This window comes from Dipodomys spectabilis, unplaced genomic scaffold (genome assembly GCF_019054845.1).
Source record: "Dipodomys spectabilis isolate Male_0828 unplaced genomic scaffold, ASM1905484v1 ptg000096l, whole genome shotgun sequence".
Classification (NCBI taxonomy): Eukaryota; Metazoa; Chordata; class Mammalia; order Rodentia; family Heteromyidae; genus Dipodomys; species Dipodomys spectabilis.
Window position 1 is genome coordinate 11,807,810 of NW_024870773.1, and position 23,406 is coordinate 11,831,215.

The following is a 23,406-nucleotide window of genomic DNA, read 5'->3' on the forward strand; positions in this document are numbered from 1 at the left end:
CAGCTTAAAACATCAGATATAGCATCTGAATTTATTAATTGAAATTCATGTGATGAACAATATAACCTAATGGTATGATGAACACTATAAGTAAATATGAGGGTTCTTGCTTAATTATATACCATCAGGGAAAACCTACACATTTATAATTATTAGTATTTGTTCTAAAATTGCATTTTTATATTGGTTTTAAACCTAAAAGCTTTTATAGAGGGCTAGAGAACTTTTTAGTCAGAAGCATTGCTCTTAAGTTGTGAAGGGTATTCCTTGCTTTGGAGAATTACCAATTCTCCTGGCAGACAAACCCTCCACCAACCTCCTCACGCCCAAGCACTAGCTTAAATGTCACAACCCAATTTGCCTCTGTAGTTGCTTTCTCTCTACTCCCAGCACTAGGCCTTTCTGTCTCTAATTCACTTGTCTAGAATGGTACAGATTAGGCAATCAATCAGTATATAAGGATGGATTTAACAAAAAACACATTTGTCTCTGGATTATGAACATTTGGTACCAAGTTAATAAAATGATGTCTTGTAAGGAGCTTAAGGGCAGAGACAGCTTCGGGTGTAAAATTCAGACTTAATGTATGGTTGGTCTTTATGGTGAGCTTTATATTGGTCCTATTAGCATGATTTTCCTAGGCCATTTGTCGACTAATTTCACCCCATATTGAGGAGAACTGGAAGCTATGTGGTGACATAATTGCTCATTTTTCATTTACAATGATATTTAAAGTGTACTCATCAAAGTTTCATCTTTCTCCTAACATTGGTTCACATGGCTCCAATGGAAAGCCTTGTGCAGGGTCCCTAGTTTTCTGTCTTTTCTGGTTCCTAGTGAGTTTGAGGCACATACAGAAGGCCAAAGCCCTGGTGAAGGAAGCGTGGTCAGTTGGGCTTTGAACCACAGAGACATTAATTTGTCCAGAAACACTTTGACAACTTGTTTACATTATGTCACTACAGCCTAACCCATTCAGTATGTTCTCCGTGCATGAGCCTCTGAAAGTGGTTGAGGTTAAAATTCTCTAGGCAGTGTATAGGAGTTAGAAATTTATATAGTGAGTCTTTTAATAAAGTGATTAAAATGATCCATTATCAGAACCACTTTTTTTCTTTCCTTTTTTGTAGTGTCAAGGTTTTGAACTCAGGACCTTGTGCTTGATAACTAAGCAATCTAACACTTAGCCATGTTCTACCTTTTTTTTTTTTTTTTTTTTTGCTTTGAATTGGTTTTCATGTAGTGTCTTGAGATTTTTGTCCAGATTTTTGGCCTTGGACTTTGATCCTCCTATTACTGATCCTCCTATTAATGCCTCCTGTAGGGCTGGGATTACAGGTATGAACCACAATGCTTGAGTTTTTTTTTTTTTTTAAGATGGAATCTTGTTAACGTTTTGCCCACACTGGCCTTGAACTGTACTTGTCCCTATCTCTGTGTCCCTAGTAGCTGGGATTACAGATATGAGCCACCAAACTCAGCTTAGGAGGTATACTATTCATAACATAAATAAAGTTAGTCATGTGAGTGACTTCATTTATGGTTAAAAGAATGTCTCTAGGTTTAAGGAGAAACATTGTGCCTTAAAACTAGCATGTATACTCTTTCCTCGGTGGTCTTATGACTGGAACGGGGATGCTCTGTGCTATGATTGGATCACCAGTTACAGTCAAGACAAGATGTTGCCAGGGTTGTGCGCTAGAGGTGTGACTCAAGTGGTAAAGAACTTGCCTAGGAAGTGCAAGGCTTTGATTCAAACTCAATACTGCCACTAAAGAGATAGATAGCTAGATGGATAGATAGATAGATAGATACATACATACATACATACATAGAGTGCTAGAATTTGTTGGATGATGTGAGGAAATGCAGATGTAGACTCTCAGGTGTGTGACCAGTGTTTTGAAAATAGGACAGAATGGCAAGCCCTTGTGACTCATGCTTGTAATTCAGGTTGCTGAGATCTGAAGATCTGAGTTCAAAGCTAGCTTCCTTATATAAAGCCTCTTACCTCCTGTTAACCAGCAAAAACCTGGGACTGGAGCTGTGGCTCAAATGGTAGAGCTGATTGAGCAGGTCAGCGAAAGATGAAACCCACTTAAGCCAGTTGGCCATTTTCTCAGTTCACAACGTGCAAACCCAAAAGAGTAAGGCAAGAAACAGCTGTGTGTCACTGTCTGGTCAATATATTAAAAATATATAATACAGTTGTTTTACTTTCAGTTAATTAATGAGGTGAATACTTGTGTCTTTGTCCTGGAGTTGCATTATGAATTGGATCACTGAAATTACTGAAGCTTTGAGGGAAATAAATCATACAATACCATGCTTATTATTACATGCAACAGAAGTATATGACTGACAGATTGATTATTGTTTTTCATAAATATACATTTTCTTAGCAGAGCAAATGCCAGGTTTCATAAGGACTTGTCATTTTCATTTCCAAGTTACCCCACCCTACACATTGTGTCTCCTTGTCCATGTCATTGTGTTGGGAATTCCTGCTCCACAAAGACTGGGCTGGGCTCACAATGGCCAAAGATCATAGGACCCCTGGTTGTCACTTAGCTAATCATTACTAAGTCACTTCATGGCACTTGGACTTGGAGAAGTGAAGAGAAATTTAGGCCTCAAAGCACAGCTTAGGGGTAGAGCTCCAGCTGAGGAAGAGCAAAAGATCTTGAGTTCAAATTCCAGTACTATCAGAGGGGGTGGGGGTGTGGTGAAGGGAAAGAGCTTGCTTGATGTAATCGGATCAGTAGATCCAAACTCACCCAGACCTGAGAGCCATTATAGAACCTGATTGGCTGTGAGAAGGTTTGACTCAGAAAGAGGAGGGGGAATGAGGATGAAAAACCTCATTTAGGTTAGAAATATCTTAAAAGGTATTTTCCTCCTTGTTAGTGAATACACCACATCCCTAAGAGAGACAAAACCCATTATTGAGATACGATGGAAAGAGCCTCAATAAGGGTAGGTTTGGGTATTCAGGGAACACAGGTAAGACCTTTGTGTTTGCACCAGCTACTACGTAAAACAGTGACGGAAACCTTGTTGTTGTTGTTTTTTTCCTATGTGTACTCTTGTCCCTGATTACAAGTAGTAATTTGAAAAAAAATATTACCATAAAGTAATTTGAAAAAAGAAGGCAGAATTTGTCTCACTTGGCAAATTCTCACCAGTGTTAATTTAAGAAAACACTTCCAAGGCAATGTGCCTATCAGAAAGTTGCCATTACCAGATGGAAACACAGAAAATACTTAACGCCATCTTGAACTATAACCCAAGTGCTGTATTCCCACACGTCCTTACAGGAGGCCCTCATTCTACCAGATGATGGGAGCTGTTTAATAATGATATCGGCAGAAGAAAACAAAGTATCACAGGAATTGTGATGCGGTAGAAATAGCATAGGAACAGAGTAACCAACTTTTGCTTGGGAAAGCCACACATGTTTTCAGCCATACGAATGAAGGGCTTGTGAGATGTAACTTGGTAGACTCATTTATGTGTCGGAGAATCTGTCTGGGTATTCCATTAAGCACTATAGTATCTACTGGTGTTTCTTTATTCATGGAAAAAGATACGCCATCCTGCAAGTTGATAATCCTTTTGTGTTGTCCTATGACTACTTCAAAAAGAAAAAAAAAAATCACTTAAGCAATTTAGGTGTGATTTTCCTGCTGAATACATTTTGGAGTTAAAGCAGGAAAATTCGGAATAACATTAAGTAGACCTAGGGCATTCAGGAAATGTCTTTCCTATAAATAAACTGTTGAAACAAAAAGAAATGTGGGAAACAAAGAAGAAAAACCTTACTGCAAATCATGTTCTTTATTTTGAAAAATTTCCTCAGGTAAATTCATATTCAAATTCTGAGACCCATCATCCAATTTTTCTAAATGTGGTAGTCCTTAAGGTATGCAGACAGGGAAACTGACATATAAAACCCTTGATTTATTAGTGTGCAATTCTCATAAATACAGAATTTGAATTCATGCCTAATTGCATTCATGATCAATGTTCAAGTAGCACATTTTTAAAAAATTGTGCTTTTTTAAGCTTTGTAGAGGGAGAGGAATACTGGGAATTTGAATTTTGCAAGCTTTTGTTTGATCTTTTTTTTTTTTTTTTTTTTAAAAAAACAAATAGGTTACTTTTGAACATGAATGTGTTGTTTAACTGCTTCCTTTTCCCCCTTTTATGACAGGTTAAATATAAAGAAAAATTTGACAATGAAATGAAGGATAAGAAACATCATTACAATCCTCTTGATAGTGCTTCCTTTAGACAAAATCAGCTTGCCACCTCACTGGCCAGTAATGTAAGTTGTAATCCTCGGAAAATCATTTTTAATATCTACTAATTCTTGTTTTCCTAGACAAGCCTGTGCCTAATGACTGCTACTTAATTTAGATCATGTCAGCCCCAAGTCATTTGTAGTTGAAAACACTGAACCATATTTCCCTGAAGGATTTTTTTGGACCAAAATACATAATTATAATTTACTCTTAATGATTACTGATTACTAATAAATTAATAAATATGAAAAGTATTGCAAATAATATTATTATGTCTGATTAAGAGTAGATATAGATGATAAGAGTTTAGCAGGAAATAACTATGTATTATCACAAATTAGTAGGTGGGAGAAATCATTAACCCATATAATTATACTCACAAAATTGGGTTTATTATAAAGTACTATCATGTACATTGTGATCTGTCATAAAGAAACTTGCACAAATTCCCATGATAATGGCTTAATTTTTTTTCAATTCCGTCATGGAGTTGCTATGAAGTACTTCATAAGGTAGATTTTTTTTTCTATGTTTTAAAGTGAGGATTTGTGAAATCAGGATTACATGATTACATGAAATGATGTTTAAAATTCTTTGTAGAAGTACTCAGCATATGAAAACAGAAGCACAAAACATTGATCACTTGGTCGTAGTTGAAAATGTCCAGAGAACCTTTTCAAAGGTGAAAGTTAAATATTATTAATGATTGCTTTGTTAGTTCATTTGAACCCTGCAAGCGCCCATCATTTCCTCAGGAATTAGTTTATCTTGCTTCCATTCATATTTAGAAAGTGTTATAATTTTTCTGTATTCAATAATAAGCTTTAATTTACAGCAATGGAAACACCTGGTTTTTTTTTTTAGGACCATCGGGACTACCAGACTGATTTTTTCTTAATTGTTTTGTGTGTGTAAACATAAAAGAAATAAAGACAAAACATATTTAAAGGAACCTAGAAACTTGGGCTGAACGCTCAAATCAGATTACCTGGATTTGAACCTCTTACCACCACTTAATATTATGTCTTGATCTTCTTATGACTCAGTTTCCTCATCTGTAAAATGAGATTACTTAAAGTGCCAACCATTAGACTTGTCAAGATTAAATGTTACACATATATAAATTGTTTAGAAATGTGCCCAGAACAAAGGGTTTGAAATGCTTACTGTTATCAATATGTTACTTTATCACTAGTGTTAAATTTCCAAAGCAGCTGGTATAAAAGAAAAGGAAGAAGCCAAATCAGATCTATGGCAATAAGATGAAAAATACCTCAAGCTCCAAATTACCATAAAGCAAAATTGAAAGAAATCTTATTGCAAAGTCTAAAGAATAAAGTGCTTATTCTCTATTTCTTGAAATCTCTATCTCTTATAATTATTTGAATCTGTTACCATCACCCCTTTGGAGTATGCAAACAGTAAATGGAATTATCAAAATATTTCCCAGTCCATAAATTAAACTTTTATTTCTTACTTATTCAGTAGTGAATTAGCACCATCTAGTGGCTGCTTATAGATTCATCCCTTTCCCTCTGAGTGGGGCCACTTTAAGAAAGCAAGCCTGGGTGATGGCACAAAAAGCTTATTTTTCTTCTCCTAGATAGCATTTTGTTCCATGCTGTTTTCATAGGTGAAGTACAAGAAAGACATTCAAAATATGCACGCGCCGGTGTCAGATCTCCCAAATTTGTTGTTTTTAGACCATGCTTTGAAAACCACCAAAATGCTCAGTGAAGTAAGTGGTTGTCGGATGGGTCCCGGAAGCAGCAGCTGGCGTGCTGTGCTTGTGAGCTCACCTGCTTCTTCAGACAGTGCCTTTTTGTGGACCCTCTCCCAGTAACTAACTAAAGCTATCTGCTTCCTGCCAAAATCCCACCCAACTGGGGCTTTCCCTGACAGTGTTTGCTGGGTCTTCCTCTCCCATACATCCACACTTCGGAGTGTGTCCACGTTCTTTCTGTCTTCTGTCCCCTCCTTCTCTTCATCTGTACTGCACTCACACTTCTTTGAAGTTCAGCTTCTGTCATTAGAGATCTTTTATTTCATCGAGGCCAGACCAGAGTGCGATATTTAGTATACCTTCAGTAATGTGAAGCATTATCTTAGTTTAGCTGTAATCCCCGCACTTGAGGGGCAGAGGATGCTGAATGAACCTGAGCCCAACTCCAGCTACGATGGCCAGGCTTTGTCTAGAACAAAACAAAACAAAAATTGTTTTTAAATTATATTATTTCTTCATAGTTCAAATGACATCCAAAAGGAAAGGTACTGTTTGCCTGACTTATGTAATACCTCTTTTTTTTTTTTTTTTTAGCATTTTCAAATAATAATGATTTAAAAATAAACAAATAAATTACATTTTCCCTGAAAGTCAGTCATCAAGGTATTTATATTAACTTGCTACTGTTCTTTTCATCTTGTCATGGTTTCTCGTAATGGCAGCTGGGAGGGTAGGCTGGGTGCTTCAGGACTGTGCTGATGAGCGCCTTGTGTTCACTGCCCACATACTCAGTCTCTCCTGACAACCCTAAAGGGTATCAGGACACAGCCCCCCCCACCCCCCTCTTCTCAGAAATTAATGACCCTGGGTCACTTGGCTAGTTGGAATGTCTCAGAATGCCCCCTGGTGGTGGGGAGCCCTAATTCCACTTTACAAGCCGTCAGGACTATTTTAACTCTTGTCAATCATGCTCTCAGTGTCCTAGTTTACTGAATAGGCACAGCCAAAGGAAGAAACAGATGTTGGACAACACATAGGGAAAGGGAAGAGAGTTGTTCCTGCAGATATGCTTGTAGCCATCGACTTAAAACTGTCATTCAAACTTGGTTCCCAACCTCAAATGGAGAGAGACAACTTAGCTCCACGTGCAGAGAGAACTTCATAGCTTCTGTAAACCAAAACTCCTGTTTGTTATTTGGTATGTCTCTCCCTGCACACGTTGCTACTACTGTCATCCTTCTGAAAGTATATGCAAGTAATTCATACTCCCAGAGATTTGTTCTGACTAATTTATGTTTTATTTTCTATTTTTGGTGCCAATCTTGGGGCTTGAACTCAGGGTCTGGTTGCTATCCCTAAACTTGTGTGTGTGTGGGGGGGGGGGTGGGGGTAAGGAAGGGGGTTAAGGCAAACACTCTACTACTTGACCACACCTCTACTTCTAGCTTTTTGGTGGTTAATTGAAGATAAGAGTCTCATGGACTTTCTTGGTGAAGCTGGCTTCAAACTATGAACCTCCAATCTCAGACTTCTGAGTAGCTAGGATTAGAGGTATCCGCATTTTTTCCAAACCCGTTGGTCCTTAGATGATGTCATTCTTTGCATTCTGATGAGCAAAGGTTAGAGGAATATTTATAGGTCAGAATTAGTACTTGGTTCCAGCACCCTTAAATCATACAGTCCTGTCTGATCAGGGCGTCCATCACCTCCATACATTCTGCTCTCCCTTCAGAGACTGGTTTCAGTTTCTAGAATCAATCAATTTCTGTCTTAAGAGCCTCTGCTTTCTTCACAGCCTAATGCCCTCCCCCTGGGTCATTGCCATGGTAATTCATCCCTGACCATTCCCCCTCCTCACTCAGGTTAAGTTTTCCATTTAGGGAAATTGGAATGCCATTTCCAATTTGGGGATTCCTGGTAAATCAGCCAACCAAAATATCATGTGGGTAATGAAAAAAAAAACAAACTGGGTGTTGTTATTTACTCCTGTCTTCCTAGCTACGCAACTTGAAAAATCCAGGAGACTCTTATCTTCAATTAACCAGCAAAAAGCCAGAACTGGAGCTGTGGCTCAAGTGGTAGAGCATCAGCTGTGAGAAAAGAAAAACAAGAGAGAGAGAGAGAGAGAATAGGAGAGGAGAGGAGAGGATGGGGGAGAGGGAGAAGGAGAAGGAGAGGGAGAGGAAGAGATGGGAAGAAATGGGAGAGAGGGTGCTCAAGGCCCTGAGTTCAAGCTCTATACCAGGAGAAAAAAATATGTGGTAGTTGGAAGAATTCATGTCACTGGAGGCAAAATTTGTTTTCAAGAATTTTGACCTGTGTTTTATAATAACAACAAATTACAGTTTAATATAAGTTATTGCAAGCATCTTCAACAAGATAAAAAGCCTAAGAATGTTGCTACTTAATTTATGTGCCCCTTATAAGGTTTAAATCTTCTTGCAGGTGGTTCTTTTGCCTAGGTTACAACTTTTTTTTTTTTTCCTGTAGAAAAGTTGTGACTAAATGATTACACCATGGACCAGCAAGTTTGACCTACCAATATTACTCTGAACCATCTACTTACTGAAATTGTACAGTAAGATGCTGGCTCAAAATAGTTGCACATTAGAAAGGCTTTCTTTTAAATTTTAAAGAAAAGGGAACCAAAGTTTTCTTGACTTTGGGAAAGTCAATTTTATTAAAAGATTAAATGAAAGATTGCTTAATGTCTGAGATAAATTATCTATATGAATAAATTATTTAAATAAATTATTCATCTATAAATTACTATTTAAAAAGATCCATAGAGCCCGCCCCCCTTCTCCCTAGGCTGTCCTGGGGATTGAACCTAGGCCCTTACACTCACTCGGCAGTTGTTTTACCACTTGAACCACACTCCAGCCCTTTTTTACTTTAGGTGTTTGTCAAATAGAGTTTTGGATTGTTGCATGGGACCACAGTTGTTTCAGTCATGACCCTGTGTGATTGGCATCACAAACACTACCATGCCCAGCTTATTTGTAGAATTGGGCTCTCAGTAACGTTTTGCCCAGGCTAGTCTCAGACTATGGTCTCCTTATTTGTACGTCTAGAGTAGCTAGGGTTACAAGCATTAACCGCCATGCTGTCCTAGGTCTCTTTCATATAGATCAGAAGTCTTTTTCTTTTGTCTGCCTAGGAGGTAGAAAAAATGAGTAGCTTATGAGCATATGTAGCAGTGTTGATTTTTTTGAGGAAACACATTCTGGAAAATGGAGCTCTCATCGTTTTCCACTTCTTTAATTTTCTATAAATTAAAAATACATAATAGTGTTGTTCCATGAAACCTTCCACTAAGAGGCAGCAAAGACTATTATATGTGGAAAACAAATCAAAGTATTAGAGATTTCTTTTGTGGATCTTAGTTCAAATGTGCTTTTTTTTTTAAAAGTAAGAATTCTTAAATTATTTTTGACTGAAATAGACAATTTAACTAGAAAAATATTTTTTAACCCTTTCTCAGTATGAATCCCTTTTTTTCCCCCTCCCAAACATAATACCCTAGGCTTTTTTAGTTCTGGATTTTGACTCAGTAATAGAATCTATTCTAGGCTATTACATTGTCATTATTATTTTATACACCTGTATTATAAAATAACTTCTAATGAAATAAGAAAATCTACAGTGTCTTTATTTTCCATGTCTGCTTTTGTCTTAGTTTCATTTTCATTTATCTCCTTCCTTCCTTCCTTCTTTCCTTCCTTCCTTCCTTCCTTCCTTCCTTCCTTCCTTCCTTCCTTCCTTTCCTTCTTTCTTTCTTTCTTTTCTTTCTTTCTTTCTTTCTTTCTTTCTTTCTTTCTTTCTTTCTTTCTTTCTTTCTTTCTTTCTTTCTTTCTTTCTTTCTTTCTTTCTTTCTTTCTTTCTTTCTTTCTTTTCTTTCCTTCCTTCCTTCCTTCCTTTCTTCTTTCTTTCTTTCTTTCTTTCTTTCTTTCTTTCTTTCTTTCTTTCTCTTTCTTTCTTTCTTTCTTTCTTTCTTTCTTTCTTTCTTCTCTCTCTCTCTTTCTCTCTCTCTCTCCCTCTCCCTCTCCCTCCCTCCCTCCCTCCACCCCCCTCTCTCTTCCATTTAAAAGTAGTAGAGTAGCCAGGTGCCAGTGGCTCATGGCTATAATCCTAGCTACTTGAGAGGCTAAGATCTGAGGGTGGTGGTTTGAAGCCAGCCCAGGCAAGAAAGTCTCTGAGACTTGTATCTCCAATGAACCAACAAAAAGTTAGACGTGGAGCTGTGGCTTAAAGGGTTAAGTGCTAGCTTTGCTTAGGGACAGTGCCCAGGCCCTGAGTTCAGGACTGGCATGCATGTGTATGCATACACACCACACACACACACACACACACACACATCGAAGATATTCTCTTTGGCAAAGCTATACAATGGGAATATTATAACGACATTTCTTCAGTACTCCTTGCCCTTATTTTATTCGGATTGCAGTTTTGTGGGACACACATCTCTATTTCCTAGCTGACAAGCAACACTGGAGGCCAGGCCCCCTCTGTAGGCTACTGCTTTTCCATGGGTACAACAGCGAGTCCTAGATAACTGCTATCGTTCCGTCCCTCCCCTGGGCTTCCTTCTCCTTCCTCTCCCATCCTTGGAGATTCTACCTCCCCAAAGACATGATGTGCATTTCTTTGCCAGTCCCCTTCTGCTGCCTTCCATGTACTTGTGAATCTCTCCCTTCACTCTAGACAGAAGTGCCATTTCCATGAACCACTGACATTAGCTTCTTAAGTCGCTGTAGCCTTGACTTGCTGTTTACTTCAAAAAGTCTTTCCCCAAGTTGGGAAAAGCACCAATTACAGTTTTGATCTCCTTGCTGACTTTTGCATTTGGAGTCTTACAGTTGTCCAACTTGACGTTCTACTCCTGCTGGTGTCTTCCAAGTTTCAAAATTCACCTGGCTGTACCTGGATTCCTTTGTTCCTTTTCCAGAAACTTTACTCTTTCCTTGGGATTAGGAAAATTAATTGAATTATTTTTCACCCTTTCATTTTTCCATGTCACTTTTGATCTTCTTCATGACTGAGCTTTGTAAATAGCGTTTCCCCCTGGCTTCTAGGTTTGCTTCCCTCTGTTTTCGCCTCTTGTTTTTTCTTCTCTTCTTCAATTCCTTTTTCTTTTTGGCAAATACTAGAGTTTGAACTCAGAGGCTTATGTTGCTAGACAGGTGCTCTACCACTTGAGAAACTTCTTCATCCCTTTATGCTTTAGTTTATTTTGCAGATAGGGTTTATGCTTTTGCCTAGGTCAGCCTTGGATCATGATCCTCCTACCTCCACCCTCCACATAGCTTAGATTACAGCCCTGTGCCCCATACCTGGCTGTCTTTTGTTCTCTTTTTGTGCATACTTTATTTTTGTGCCAGTACTGGGGCTTGAACTTGGCTTTATTTTTTATCAAGACCAGCGCTACCTCCTCCGGCCCCCCCCCCCCCCGCCCCCAGATCCCATCACTAGCAGCTTTTGAATAGCATGCTACTCTTTGGTGCTGCAAAGATGCCTTTTCCTTGCATTCACTGCTAATTGCCCTCAGAGTGTGTCATGTGTGTGTGTGTGTGTGTGTGTGTGTGTGTGTGTGTGTGTGTGTGTTTTGGCCTGGGCCACCTAGAGCTGCGTTTCTTGCATCATCTACCTGTATTCGCATCAGAAGTCACCCACGTCTATGTCATTATTGCTGACGGTGCGTTGATAACAGTGTGGCAGCTCTTGATGGCTTGCTTTTTCGTTTGCATTTGTAAGTGATCATTGCTCTAACCAGTCTCTTTCCATCTGAAGTGATTTTTTCTGTGTGATGTTCTGTATTTCAGCGAGAATATAAAAAGCAGTTTGAGGAGAGTAAAGGAACGTATCACTTTGATGTGGAGTCTGCAGAACACCTGCACCATAAGGGCAATGCCACCCTCCAGAGTCAGGTAAGTTCCCGTGTCTCAGTCACCTGCCCTCCCTGCCGGGACCACGTGATCAGCCCAGCGCTCACTCCCCAGGGATCTCAACTGAAGAATGTCTGATGCTGACAAGAATAGATCCCGGGACATTAAGATTGCGTTGGGAAGGTCTCAGCCTCTATTTTCCATCTATTTATTGGGTCAGGAAGTTTGAATTGCACTTCAGTACAAAGGCATTTTATAAAACAGCCCTTGCATCCCATAATTAAAAATGTCCAATTTCAGAATTAATCAAATGGCGATGAAGTGTACTGATTTGTCATTTTGAGCTGAAAAATTACCTTGCCAGGTACAAGATTCGTTACAATTTCTCATTTCAATGATAACTGGTATGGGAAAAGAAAAACAATTTTACAGGTGTATTGCTTTCAACTATGAAGCCTTGTAACTTTTGGAGGAACTTTCAAAATTTTTTTCTTTTTAGCCCATCCTTAAGCAGATCGTGATTTTTTGTTTATATTCCGAGCTTAAATAGTTGCTAAAGATGTTATTTCCAGCATCTGTTAAGATAAACGTTTATAACCTTTTAAAAATGTATTCTGTACAACATAAATTTCATAATAATTTTGCGCCCACTTCCAATCGACTTGCTACCTGCTGTTGGTCATACACATGTTTTTCCTCTTTAGATTTTTCTTTTCACTTCAATTATTTCCATAAAACTTGACTTATGCTCTCGGAGTCCCAACAGCTTTGTTGATCATTCTGTGGTGCTTTTCTGCAACAAAAAATATGTCTGCAAATAACTGTTTTTAAAACTTCTTATAGTTCCTGTCATTACAAATTTCTAAGCATTGAAAAGCTCTCTTTGGCTTGCATTACTGTTGACATCATTTTTATTACACAGCTGAAGCTATGTCCTCAGTGTATAATAGTGATAATATTAATCATGAATACATATTGAACCCAAGTTGTGCATCTGAATAAGCTGAGACATGGTTAAATTCAAAGACTTATTTTTCGGTGTGGGTACTGGGGACCAAGCCTAGGATAGGACTTTGTAGTGCTGGACAAGCACTTCTACTGAGCTCCCCAGAGCTCATCCCAGCCCCTAGGTTGTTTTTATTCTTTAATTTATTCTTTTAATTTTTTCCCTGTACTTGAGATTGAACTTGCACTTGCTAGCAAGTGCTCTACAATGCAAGCCACACCTCCAGCCTTTTTATCCATTATTATTTTCCAAATAATAATGAACTGAGATTCATGCCTGGATTGTGATCATCTAATTGTGTTTCCCATTGTGGCTATTTTACTTTTTTTTCTTTTCCTTTTCCCTTTTTCCTTTTCTTTCTTTCCTTCCTTTCTTCTTCTTCCTCATTCCGTCTCCTTTTTCTTTTCTCCTTTCTTTCCCTCCTTCCCTCCTTCCTTCCTTCCTTTTTTTTTATTTTGTCGGTCGTGGGGCTTGAACTCTGGGCTTGGGCACTGTCCCTCCACTGTTCAGCTCAAGGTGAACACTCTACCGCTTGAGCCACAGCACTACTTCCGGTTTTCTAGTGGTTTATTGGAGATAAGAGTTTCACAAACTTTCCTGCCCAAGCTGGCTTTGAACTGCCATCCTCAGATCTCAGCCTCCTGAGTAGCTAGGATTATAGGCATGAGCCACTGGCACTCAGCTTGCTTGCTTGCTTGCTCACTTGCTTTCTTTCTCTCTCTCTGTTTCTTTTTCTCTCTTTCTTTCTGATTCTCCTTCCCCTCTTCCCTCCTTCCTTTCCTTTCCATTTTTCCTTCCTTTCCCTCCTTCCCTCCTCCCCTCCCTCCCTCCCTCCCTGCCTTCCTTCCTTCCTTCCTTGCTTCCTTCCTTCCTTCCTTCCTTCCTTCCTTCCTTCCTTCCTTCCTTCCTTCTTTTGTGTGTCTGGGATAGCCTTGAACCACTATTTCTAGATCTCTGTTTCCCAAGTAGCTAGGATTATAGGCCTGAGACGCTGTACCTAGATATTCCTGAAAATTTTAAATAAAAAAAAAAGATTGTGTACTTACTTCTCTTGAACACCACTAACTTCAGGGAACCTAGTGCTCTCCTTACACAGTTAGAATAACTCAATTCTGGGAAATGGGATGATTAATTTGAAACTTATTTTCCTTCTCTCTATGTAAGGGCCTTTGAGTTTTTTTATGCTTTTGTTTTGTGTTTTGGTGCCGTGGATACAATCAAGAGTCTCCTGCATGCTAAGCTTGTGCACTGCCCCTGAGCCACACCGCAGCCCTGATTTGACATGCCTTTCCTATTTCTTCCTTCTTTCCTTTTTCTCCTGTGTGTTTCTTTTTACTAATGCATCTTAATTGTACAAAAGGGGTTTACTCTGATACTTCCATAGTTTATGAGATGTACTTGGATAAAATTCACTGCTTCTATCACTCTTTTTTTCTATCCCATTTTTTTTCACTGAAGGTTAAATACAGAGAAGAGTATGAGAAGAACAAGGGGAAATCAATGCTAGAATTTGTTGAGACGCCATCCTATCAAGCTTCAAAGGAGGCTCAGAAGATGCAGAGTGAGGTAGGTCACTGAATTTGGTACTAAAGAATCAACAGTGGGTTGAAGGAAAGAGTCCAGCTTTGAGAAGATTCTGGAACCTATATTCTAGACCCAGACCCCACCCCTCCCCCCACCTCCCAGACACACCCCACCCTCCCACCGAACACATACATCAGGAGTCCTGTCCAGGTCCAGTTCTCACTTTTCCTCATGGATCAAATCTGGATACCAAGGCAGATGGTCTCTTAGCACCCACGTTCTAAGCTCTCATACTTTATCATCATATAATGAACCCTTCCATTTTGTATCAATCTAATCTGTCATGGGTACTTAACAACTAATTAGAAAGCAAAGAGCTGCTTGCCCTCCTTACTTTTCTTCTGCAATGAAAACAGAACCAACATTTATTAAATCTTGATTTTGTGCTTGGTAATTGCTAAGCTCCTTATGTCAGCTCATTTAATTCTCAAAGTAATGGCACTAGAAGGTGTTATCCCCTAGGTTTATAATGTACTGAATGAAATTATGTCCAGTCAATGCCAATATTTTAGGGCCTGGTCAAAGTCATATGTACTACCATTTTGTTTCTGTGAGTGTATTCATAAAGAGTTGTTTTCCCAATGTGAGGTAATGCTAAATTGCCTCCAGCAAATCCTGTATCTTATAGTTTATGATTTGTACATTCAAATGTGCTATTCTAAATTAGAAATGATTGTGATTTCGGATTAGAGATTTTTAGCCCTTTATTTCTCTTGATAATCTCTCTCTCTAACACTCAGTTTGTTCTTTCCCTCCTGCTTTTAATGATAATTTCTGACTATTAGATTATTTTAGACTCTCAGTTATGCCTCTGCCCAGCAGGGCTGGAGGAGAACAGAGGCTTTGAATAGGAAACATATTTGGATCAAATTTATACTGTGAAGGCTAAAAAAAATAAAGTATTTAATATGTTTTAAAAAGTTTGTTGAGGAGCTGGGCATGGTAGCTCATGCCTGTAATCCTAACTACTCAGGAGGCTGAGATGTGAGGATCACAGTTCAAAGCCAGCTCGGGCAGGAAAGACCATGAGACTCTTATCTCCAATAAACCACAAGAAAACCGGAAGTGGTGCTGTGGCTCAAGTGGTAGAGCACTAGTCTTGAGCTGAAGAGCTAAGGGACAGTGCCCAGGCCCAGAGTTCAAGCCCCATGACGGACAGAAAAAAAAAAGTTTGTTGCGAAAAATGTCATTAAGTACAAGAACAATGAAATAGATATCGAGATAGCCACCTGTCCGAGAGATGGGTTTTTAATTCCTCATGGATGGGCCTGACTGTGCTTTATTTTCTTTGAAGACTCTTCAATGATTTCGAGCAGGCATACTTAGGCTGGAGGTGGTGCTCAAGTGCTGATCTAGTAAAGAAAAGGTCCTGAGTTCAAACCCCAGTACCACTGAGAGAAACAAGACTGAGCAGAATAAGCCATCCATGTCTTTGCTAGTCCTTATTTTAATTTTTATTTATTGTTTAAATTATTTTTAAATACTTGTACTTGGGAGGTGCCATATCCAAAAGCAGCTCGTGAATGCAATGCATCTTGACCAGTGCTACCCCTTCAGTACACTCACCCCCCCCCCTCGACCCACCCCTTCCTTTGCTGTTCTTAATTTTGTGGTGTGTACAATGAATTCTTGACTCCGTTCTCCCTCTCTACGGCCCTTCGTTTGTCTACCTCTCCCTTTGGCCTCTTGGATATACCCATTTCTTGGTGCTGATTTTTTTTTCTAAAATATTACAGTAGTTGAGGTCTCTGTAAAGTCAAATATACGTCAGTCAATTCATCTTGCATACCATGCAGTATGTTTACTTATAGATTTATGGGTACATTCTAGCTATACACATGTGGGAAATTATGCAACCTTTGTTTCTCTAGGTCTGGCATACTTCACTTAATACATTTTTTTCAAGTCTTTCTATTTCCTTTTGAATGGCACAATATTATTCTTTCTAATAGATGAGTAAACTTCATTGTTTATGTGTGTGTGTGTGTGCGCACATGCGCGTACATGTATGTCACATTTTCTTGGTCCATTTGTCCATTGAGAGTGTCTGGGCTGGTTCCATATCTTGGCTATGGTGAATAGCACTGCAGTGAACATTTATGCTGATGGCTTTCAAGTATGCTTATCTCACTTTTATGCATTGCCAGGTATAGGCTTAATTTGTGTGTGTTTTAGAGCAAGTCTCTCATTCTGCCCTTGAAAAGTTCTTTGTCTTTTTTTTTGTGTGTGTGTGTGTTGGTCGTGGGGCTTGAACTCTGGGCCTGGGCGTTGTCCCTCAGCTCTTCAGCTCAAGGCGAGCGCTCTACCACTTGAGCTACAGCGCCACTTCCGGTTTTCTGGTGGTTTATTGGAGATAGGAGTCTCACGGTCTCTCCTGCCTGGGCTGGCTTTGAACCGTGATCCTCAGATCTCAGCCTCCTGAGTAGCTAGGATTACAGGCGTGAGCCACCAGCGCCCGGCGAGTACATGTTTTTTGAACAATGTTATCTCACCCTCATTTTCACCTGTTCCCTTCACTCTCCTCACCTTCCCTTCCCCCCTCCCCCCCCTCCCCGCCAAGTTATAAAGTTTATTTTCAACATAATGTCTGGCGAATATTGCTGTTGCATTGTTTATCCTTTGTCCCACTGTTTTATATTTCTATACAATAGTTAAGACCCTCCAGGTCACCTTCAGCATCTCTCATTTCTTGTTGTGGACTCTTTCGTTTTTTTCTTTTTTTTTTTTTTTTAAATTTTATTTTATTTTATTTGAGAACATACTGTACAGAGGGGTTACAATTACATGGGCAGGATAATGCATACATTTCTTACCAACCATTGCAGCCTCCTCCTTTGTTTACCCTTCACCTCCCCTCCCAGACTCCCCCCTCCCCCCCACCCAATCATACCCTCCCTCCCCCCCCCCCCACCGACATTGTAAAGCTGGTTTTGACATGACATTTTGTACTTCTCATTGTTGCAACAGGTCCACCTGAATCCTTAAACGACTTGTTTGTCCCCGTCTCCTCCACATGTTATACTGACATCAAATATAGTGAAAGCGGGGGTTACACTGTGGGGGAGGGACATACAAAGCAACAAAGAAATAATCTTATAAATGCATTAGAAACACATGCATGAGAGAAACAGAAACATTAAAATACATATTTGAGGGTTCGTTTTCCTAACATCACATTCTCTGACTTTTTCCGCTTGACTCATACCTATACTAGATATTGCAAATAAGGGAAACCATGGGACCTATGTTTCTTTGGGCCTGGCTTACTTCACTTAATATAATTTTTTCCAAGCCTTTCCATTTCCTAACAAATGGGGAAATGTCATTCTTTCTGATGGAGGCATAGAATTCCATTGTGTATATATACCACATCTTCTTGATCCATTCATCTACTGAGGGGCATCTGGGTTGGTTCCATCTCTTACCTATGGTAAATAATGCTGCAATAAACATAGTTGTGCTGGTAGCTTTAGTGTGGCCTTGTTTGTGATCATTTGGGTAAATGCCCAAAAGTGGGATTGCTGGGTCATTGGGGAGCTCTATGTGGAGTCTTTTGAGGAACCTCCATACTGCTTTCCAAAGTGGTTGAACAAGTTTACATTCCCACCAACAATGAAGTAAGGTTCCTTTCTGTCCACATCCCCTCCAGCATCTGTTGTTGTTAGAGTTCTTGATTTTTGCCATTCTAACTGGAGTGAGGTGATATCTCAAGGTTGTTTTGATTTGCATTTCTTTTATGGCTAGGGATGTTGAACATTTCTTCATGTGTCTATTGGCCATCCTTCTTTCTTCTTCAGAGAAGCTTCTCTTTAAGTTTTTTTCTTATAGAGTTGGAGATGAAACCCAGGCCTCCAGCCTGCTAGGCAAGTGTTCCACTACTAAGCTAACCCCAGCTCCTTAAAAAGTCTTACTTAAAGGACTTACCAGATTTCAGACAGGCTATTTTCATAGGGTAACTTGCTCCATGACAGATTCCTTAAGTGGTAGAGAGATATTATGGATGCTAAAATTATGAAAAAAGCCCACCACTCCATCCTGACTGTTTAGAAATCATTGTTCCTCAGAAGGGCACAATGCTTATGTGCATTTGTTCATATAAAATAATATTTCTTGAAATGAACTGCAGGAAATGGGAACAAGAGGCTCTTTTCTTTGTTGCTATTTTTTGTTTTCTTTTTATTCTATTTGTTTATCTGTCTTTGGAAGGTTAAGGGGGAGGTACAGACATGGAGGATGAAAGGTGAACAAATGCAGCATTGGTACTCACTAGATACTATGTTGAAAATGAACTATACAACTTGTGGGTGGGTATGGGAGGGACAAACTGAGAGAGTGGAGGGAAGTGGTAACATTGTTCAAAAGAAATGTACTCTTTACCTGACTTATGTAACTGTAACCCTTGAGTATATCATCTTTATAATTACAAAAATTGAAAAAATAATTCACAAAAGAATGTCAAGGAGAAGGACAATGGAGCCCTAGCCATTTCGAAGGGACTTCCACACCATCAGATTGTCATCAAATCTGTGAGAACCACTGAGGTGACTCAGTCAGCGCCAATCTTGCTACTTCCTGTCTCAAGCTCATATCAATCAAAGATTAGTAAGAGGCTGGAAACAGCTTTTGCTTGCCATGTTCTCAAGTTTATGTAGAAGTCAGATTTATTTTCCTGTTGAGAAGACACTCATGGGTGATAAAATTCTGTAAGAAAACATAGTTTTGTTTTAGAAACTCTTGATTTTATGTCTTTCAACATATATTAGTATTTTGTCAACTGAAAATGATGTGTTCTTACTTAACAGAAAGTTTACAGAGAGGATTTTGAAAAGGAGATTAAAGGAAAGCCCTCAATGGATTTAGACAAGACTCCTGAATTTTTACATGTAAAGTACATCACCAACCTGCTGAGGGAGGTATGTTCTTCCTATTTTCTATTAAATCTCAGAAAGAAAAATGAAAGGAAGTAATAACCAGAAAATATTTAACCATTCTCAACTAATCTGAAGTATTAAGACTTTGCTCTTCGCATCACTTGGATCTATACTAATAATAGAACTTAAAACTTATAAATAATAAGGGCGTGTGTGCTAACCTGTCTAACAGAAAGAAATTACTGAGTTTCTGGAAAACTAGAAGAATAGTCTGGATTTGTGTCTTGACTATCACAGAAGCTCAATAAAGAATAAGTTTTAACGCTTCACAGTAGTTCATTTTAAAAATACTTTGAATATAGTAATACATTTTATCCTTTTAAATTTAGTTGTAATCCTAGCTACTTAGGAGGCTGAGATCTAAGGATCATGATTCAAAATCAGCATGGAGAATGAAAGTCTGAAAGACTTGTATCTCCAATTAATCACAAAAAATGTTGGAAGTGGAGCTGTGGCTTAACTGGTAGAGCACTATCTTTGAGCAATAAAGTTCAGATAAAGCACCCAGGCCCTGAATTCAAGCCCCAGGACCACGCCACACCAGACAACAACAGCAACAACAGCAGCAAAACCAAACCCCAAAACCTTAGAATAATTTTAAATTTTTCTATTGTAAAGATGATGTACAGAGGGGTTACAGTTACATAAGTCAGGAATACATTTCCTTTTGAACAATGTCACCCCTCCCTCATTCTCTCCCAGTTTCCCCCCTCCCTACTTTCTTCCCCTTAAGTTGTAATAGTTCATTTCCAACATAGTGGCTATTGGGTTTCACTGCTGAATTAGTTTAGTCTTTGTCCCACCATTTCTGTGCTTCCCCATCCCCTCCCCAAATCAGATAAACATATACAAGACAAAGGGTACTGAAATAAAAAAACAGGGACAGATAGAAGAGAATAACCAAAGAAAAAAGAAAGAAGGAAAGAAAAAGGAAAAACAGTACAATTAAAAACCTCTTTTTTCCATTTCTTGGAGCTCATTTTCAATAAACATCATTTTATATCATCACATGCACATAGCTATTGAGCCCTTGTGATCCTCTCCTAAGAATAGCCTCCTTTGTTCTCATTGTGTGAATGTTTAGACTGCTGTTTAATTAATCGTGCCTATGCATAATTATTTGTCATTTACTGTCCATTGGGTTTACTTGTACATTTCTAGGCACATTCTAGTTATAACAAATGAGGGAAACAATGCAGCCTATGTTTCTTTGGTCTGGCTTAGTATTATTTTTTCCAAGCCTTTCTATTTCCTTAGGAATGGTATGATGTCTTTCTTTCTGATGAAACATAAGATTCCATTGTGTGTATTTTCTTGAGCCATTTGTCCACTGAGTGGCATCTGGATTGATTCCATATCTTGCCTATGGTAAACAATGCTGCAATGGATATGATCATGCTAGTAGCTTTAGTGTAGCCTGGTTTGTGGTCAGTTGGATAGATGCCCAAGAGAATACATTTTAAAACTTTTATTTCCTTTTCTTTTGTTTATTTAAGTTCTGAGAACAGGACTGGAACTTGGTACCTGATGCTTTCACTCATTGGCCATTGCTCTACCAACTTAGCCATACCTCCAACTCCTTAGGGGTTTTCTGAATCCTAACTTTTGTCTTGTCATGACATTTCATATGACAAATAAGTGTCCCCCTGCCCTCCGGAAAAAAACTAAACATATCTAAAATAACCCTAACTGAAATATAAGTAAAGCAAAAAAGGTCTGGAGCCATGACTCAAGTGCTAGAATGCCTGGCTAGAAAGCACAACACCTTAAGTACAAACCATAACAGCTGAAAATTAAAAGCCTGTTAACTTAGTGGTAGACTACTTGCTTTATATTCTCAAGGCCTTGGGTTCAATAGACAGCACTAAAAAAAAAAATCCCAAACCCAAATCAACCAACCCACAACCAAAAAAATCCCACTCACTTGGTGACTTAATAAAATTTATAGGTTTACCTTTCTATTTTATTATGGATTTTAGATTTACATTATCCTATAAGAGCATCTCAAGTATTGCTTTCATTTCATTTGGTTTGATTCCCCCTATTGCTCTTGGACATTGGTGGAACATATATTTTTAGTGCCATTTTGCCAAGATGGGAATCAAGGCTGAGTTACTGGGTCACAGGCTCTGTAAGCAGATGACCTGATTCCACTGGGAGGTCTTTACAAATCACAGCAGAGGACAGGCTAATTCAATTATTTAATTGAAATTAATTTAATTACAGGACAGAGGGAGAATAACATGAAACAAACCCTAGAATTAACGAGAACATGATTCCTTATCATTAAAGAGGATTTTTATCTTTCATCTGGCAAATTAGTCATGAATGAAACTAGCTTAATGGGAATAAGATATTTATTGTTTTCTCATCCAATTAATTCATTAGCAGAGAGAATAACAAAGTATAATAAGTATTCTTGAAAGGCATTTAGATCTAAATTATATTATAATTTGCAGAAAATGATTTGGTTTTACAAATCTTTTTTTTTTTTTTGTCAGTCGTGGGGCTTGAATTCTGGGCCTGAGCGCTGTCCCTCAGCTCTTCAGTTCAAGGCTAGTGCTCTACCACTTGAGCCACAGTGCCACTTCTGGCTTTTTTCTGCTTATGTAGTGCTGAGGAATAAATCCCAGGGCCTCATGCATTCAAGGCAAGCACTTTACCACTGAGCCATCTTCCCAGCTTGGTTTTACAAATCTTTAAATGAAAGGGAAACCTTAAGTTTCTTCTGGTCCTGGGCTGGAACCCAGGCTTATGCACATTAGCAGTCAAATTCTTCTCACTGAGTTTATACCCCCAGCTATAAAACTTTTCTAAAACAACTGGCTATAATGATCTTTTGCTTTGTGACTTTCCATTCTTCCTAATTACTTTCTTTTGGTAACATCTATCATAGACATTTTTCAAAATGTATATTAAATATTTAATAAGAAGCCTATATTCTTAAGATCTTCTTCACCACTTAAAAGGAAGACATTTTCTTTTTCTAAAAAAGTCCACTATGGTACCAAGATATATTGGGAATTAGAATAAAAAAAGTGATTGGTAATATTGAAAACGACTCTGAATTTGACAGAAAGAGACAAAAGGATGAATGTTTAGTAATCTATTTTCTTCCTTCCAGCAATATTTTCTTCTCTTTGTAAAATAATTCATAGTAAATTGTTCTATTGTTGATAGTGGGACTTGAACTCAGGGCCTTCAACTTTCTAGGCTTTCTTACTTCAACAATGTCTCTAGCCTTTTATGCTTTAGCTATTTTTTTTTCAGATAAGGTCTCATGTTTTTAGCCCAGTCTAGTCTTGGACAGTGTTCCCCTACCTTGATGTCCTATGTGTCTGGTACTACAGACCTGTGCCAACATGCCCAGGTTATTATTTGGAATAGTATATCACTAACTTTTTGTCAAGGAAAGCCTTGAACCTTGATTCTCTTATCTCTGCTTGGAGTAGATAGGATTACAGATGTGAGACACTGGAACTGATCTCTTGGTTAATTTTGAACTGTGGATCTCTTTGTTTTGCAGAAAGAATATAAGAAAGATTTGGAAAATGAAATAAAAGGGAGAGGAATGGAACTTAATTCAGAAGTTCTTGATATTCAAAGAGCAAAACGGGCATCCGAAATGGCCAGTGAGGTGAATAATATTTAGCAGCATCATATTTATAAATTTGTTGCTGACTTCTTTACCCATAACTCTTTTTTAAGGATTATACTAGACTCACAATTAGTAGGAAAACCTCTTAGTCTTTTCCCAGACATTGAGTTACAATTGACTTTGATGATCACATCTCTTTTCCATGTGTTGTGAGAAAGGTGGCCATTACCCCATTCTTAGAGAAAAAAATATATATATAGTAAGCCAGAATACTTCTATCAGATTTCACTTGACCTTTTCAATAAGGGATTAGGAAGTTATGCCCTCAAGGTCTGCCAACAACTACAGATGAACAGTTCACACTCTCCTGTT

The 23,406-nt window shown here is 38.5% G+C and overlaps 1 protein-coding gene across 4 annotated transcripts in view; it reads left to right on the forward strand.

Annotated features, from left to right (window-relative positions):
• The window catches only part of Nebl (nebulette), a 327,581-nt gene that overhangs the window by 256,048 nt on the left and 48,127 nt on the right, over window positions 1-23,406 (forward strand). Inside the window, exons 8-13 of one of the 4 annotated variants that reach the window (XM_042686264.1) lie at window positions 4,214-4,327; window positions 5,938-6,042; window positions 11,853-11,957; window positions 14,380-14,487; window positions 19,308-19,418; window positions 22,963-23,073. The exons of 2 other annotated variants lie outside the window; for them this stretch is intronic. In XM_042686264.1, coding sequence (XP_042542198.1) covers window positions 4,214-4,327; window positions 5,938-6,042; window positions 11,853-11,957; window positions 14,380-14,487; window positions 19,308-19,418; window positions 22,963-23,073 — 654 coding nt within the window. The remainder of the gene's footprint in view (window positions 1-4,213; window positions 4,328-5,937; window positions 6,043-11,852; window positions 11,958-14,379; window positions 14,488-19,307; window positions 19,419-22,962; window positions 23,074-23,406) is intronic. One more of the 4 variants, XM_042686265.1, reaches the window with a different exon arrangement.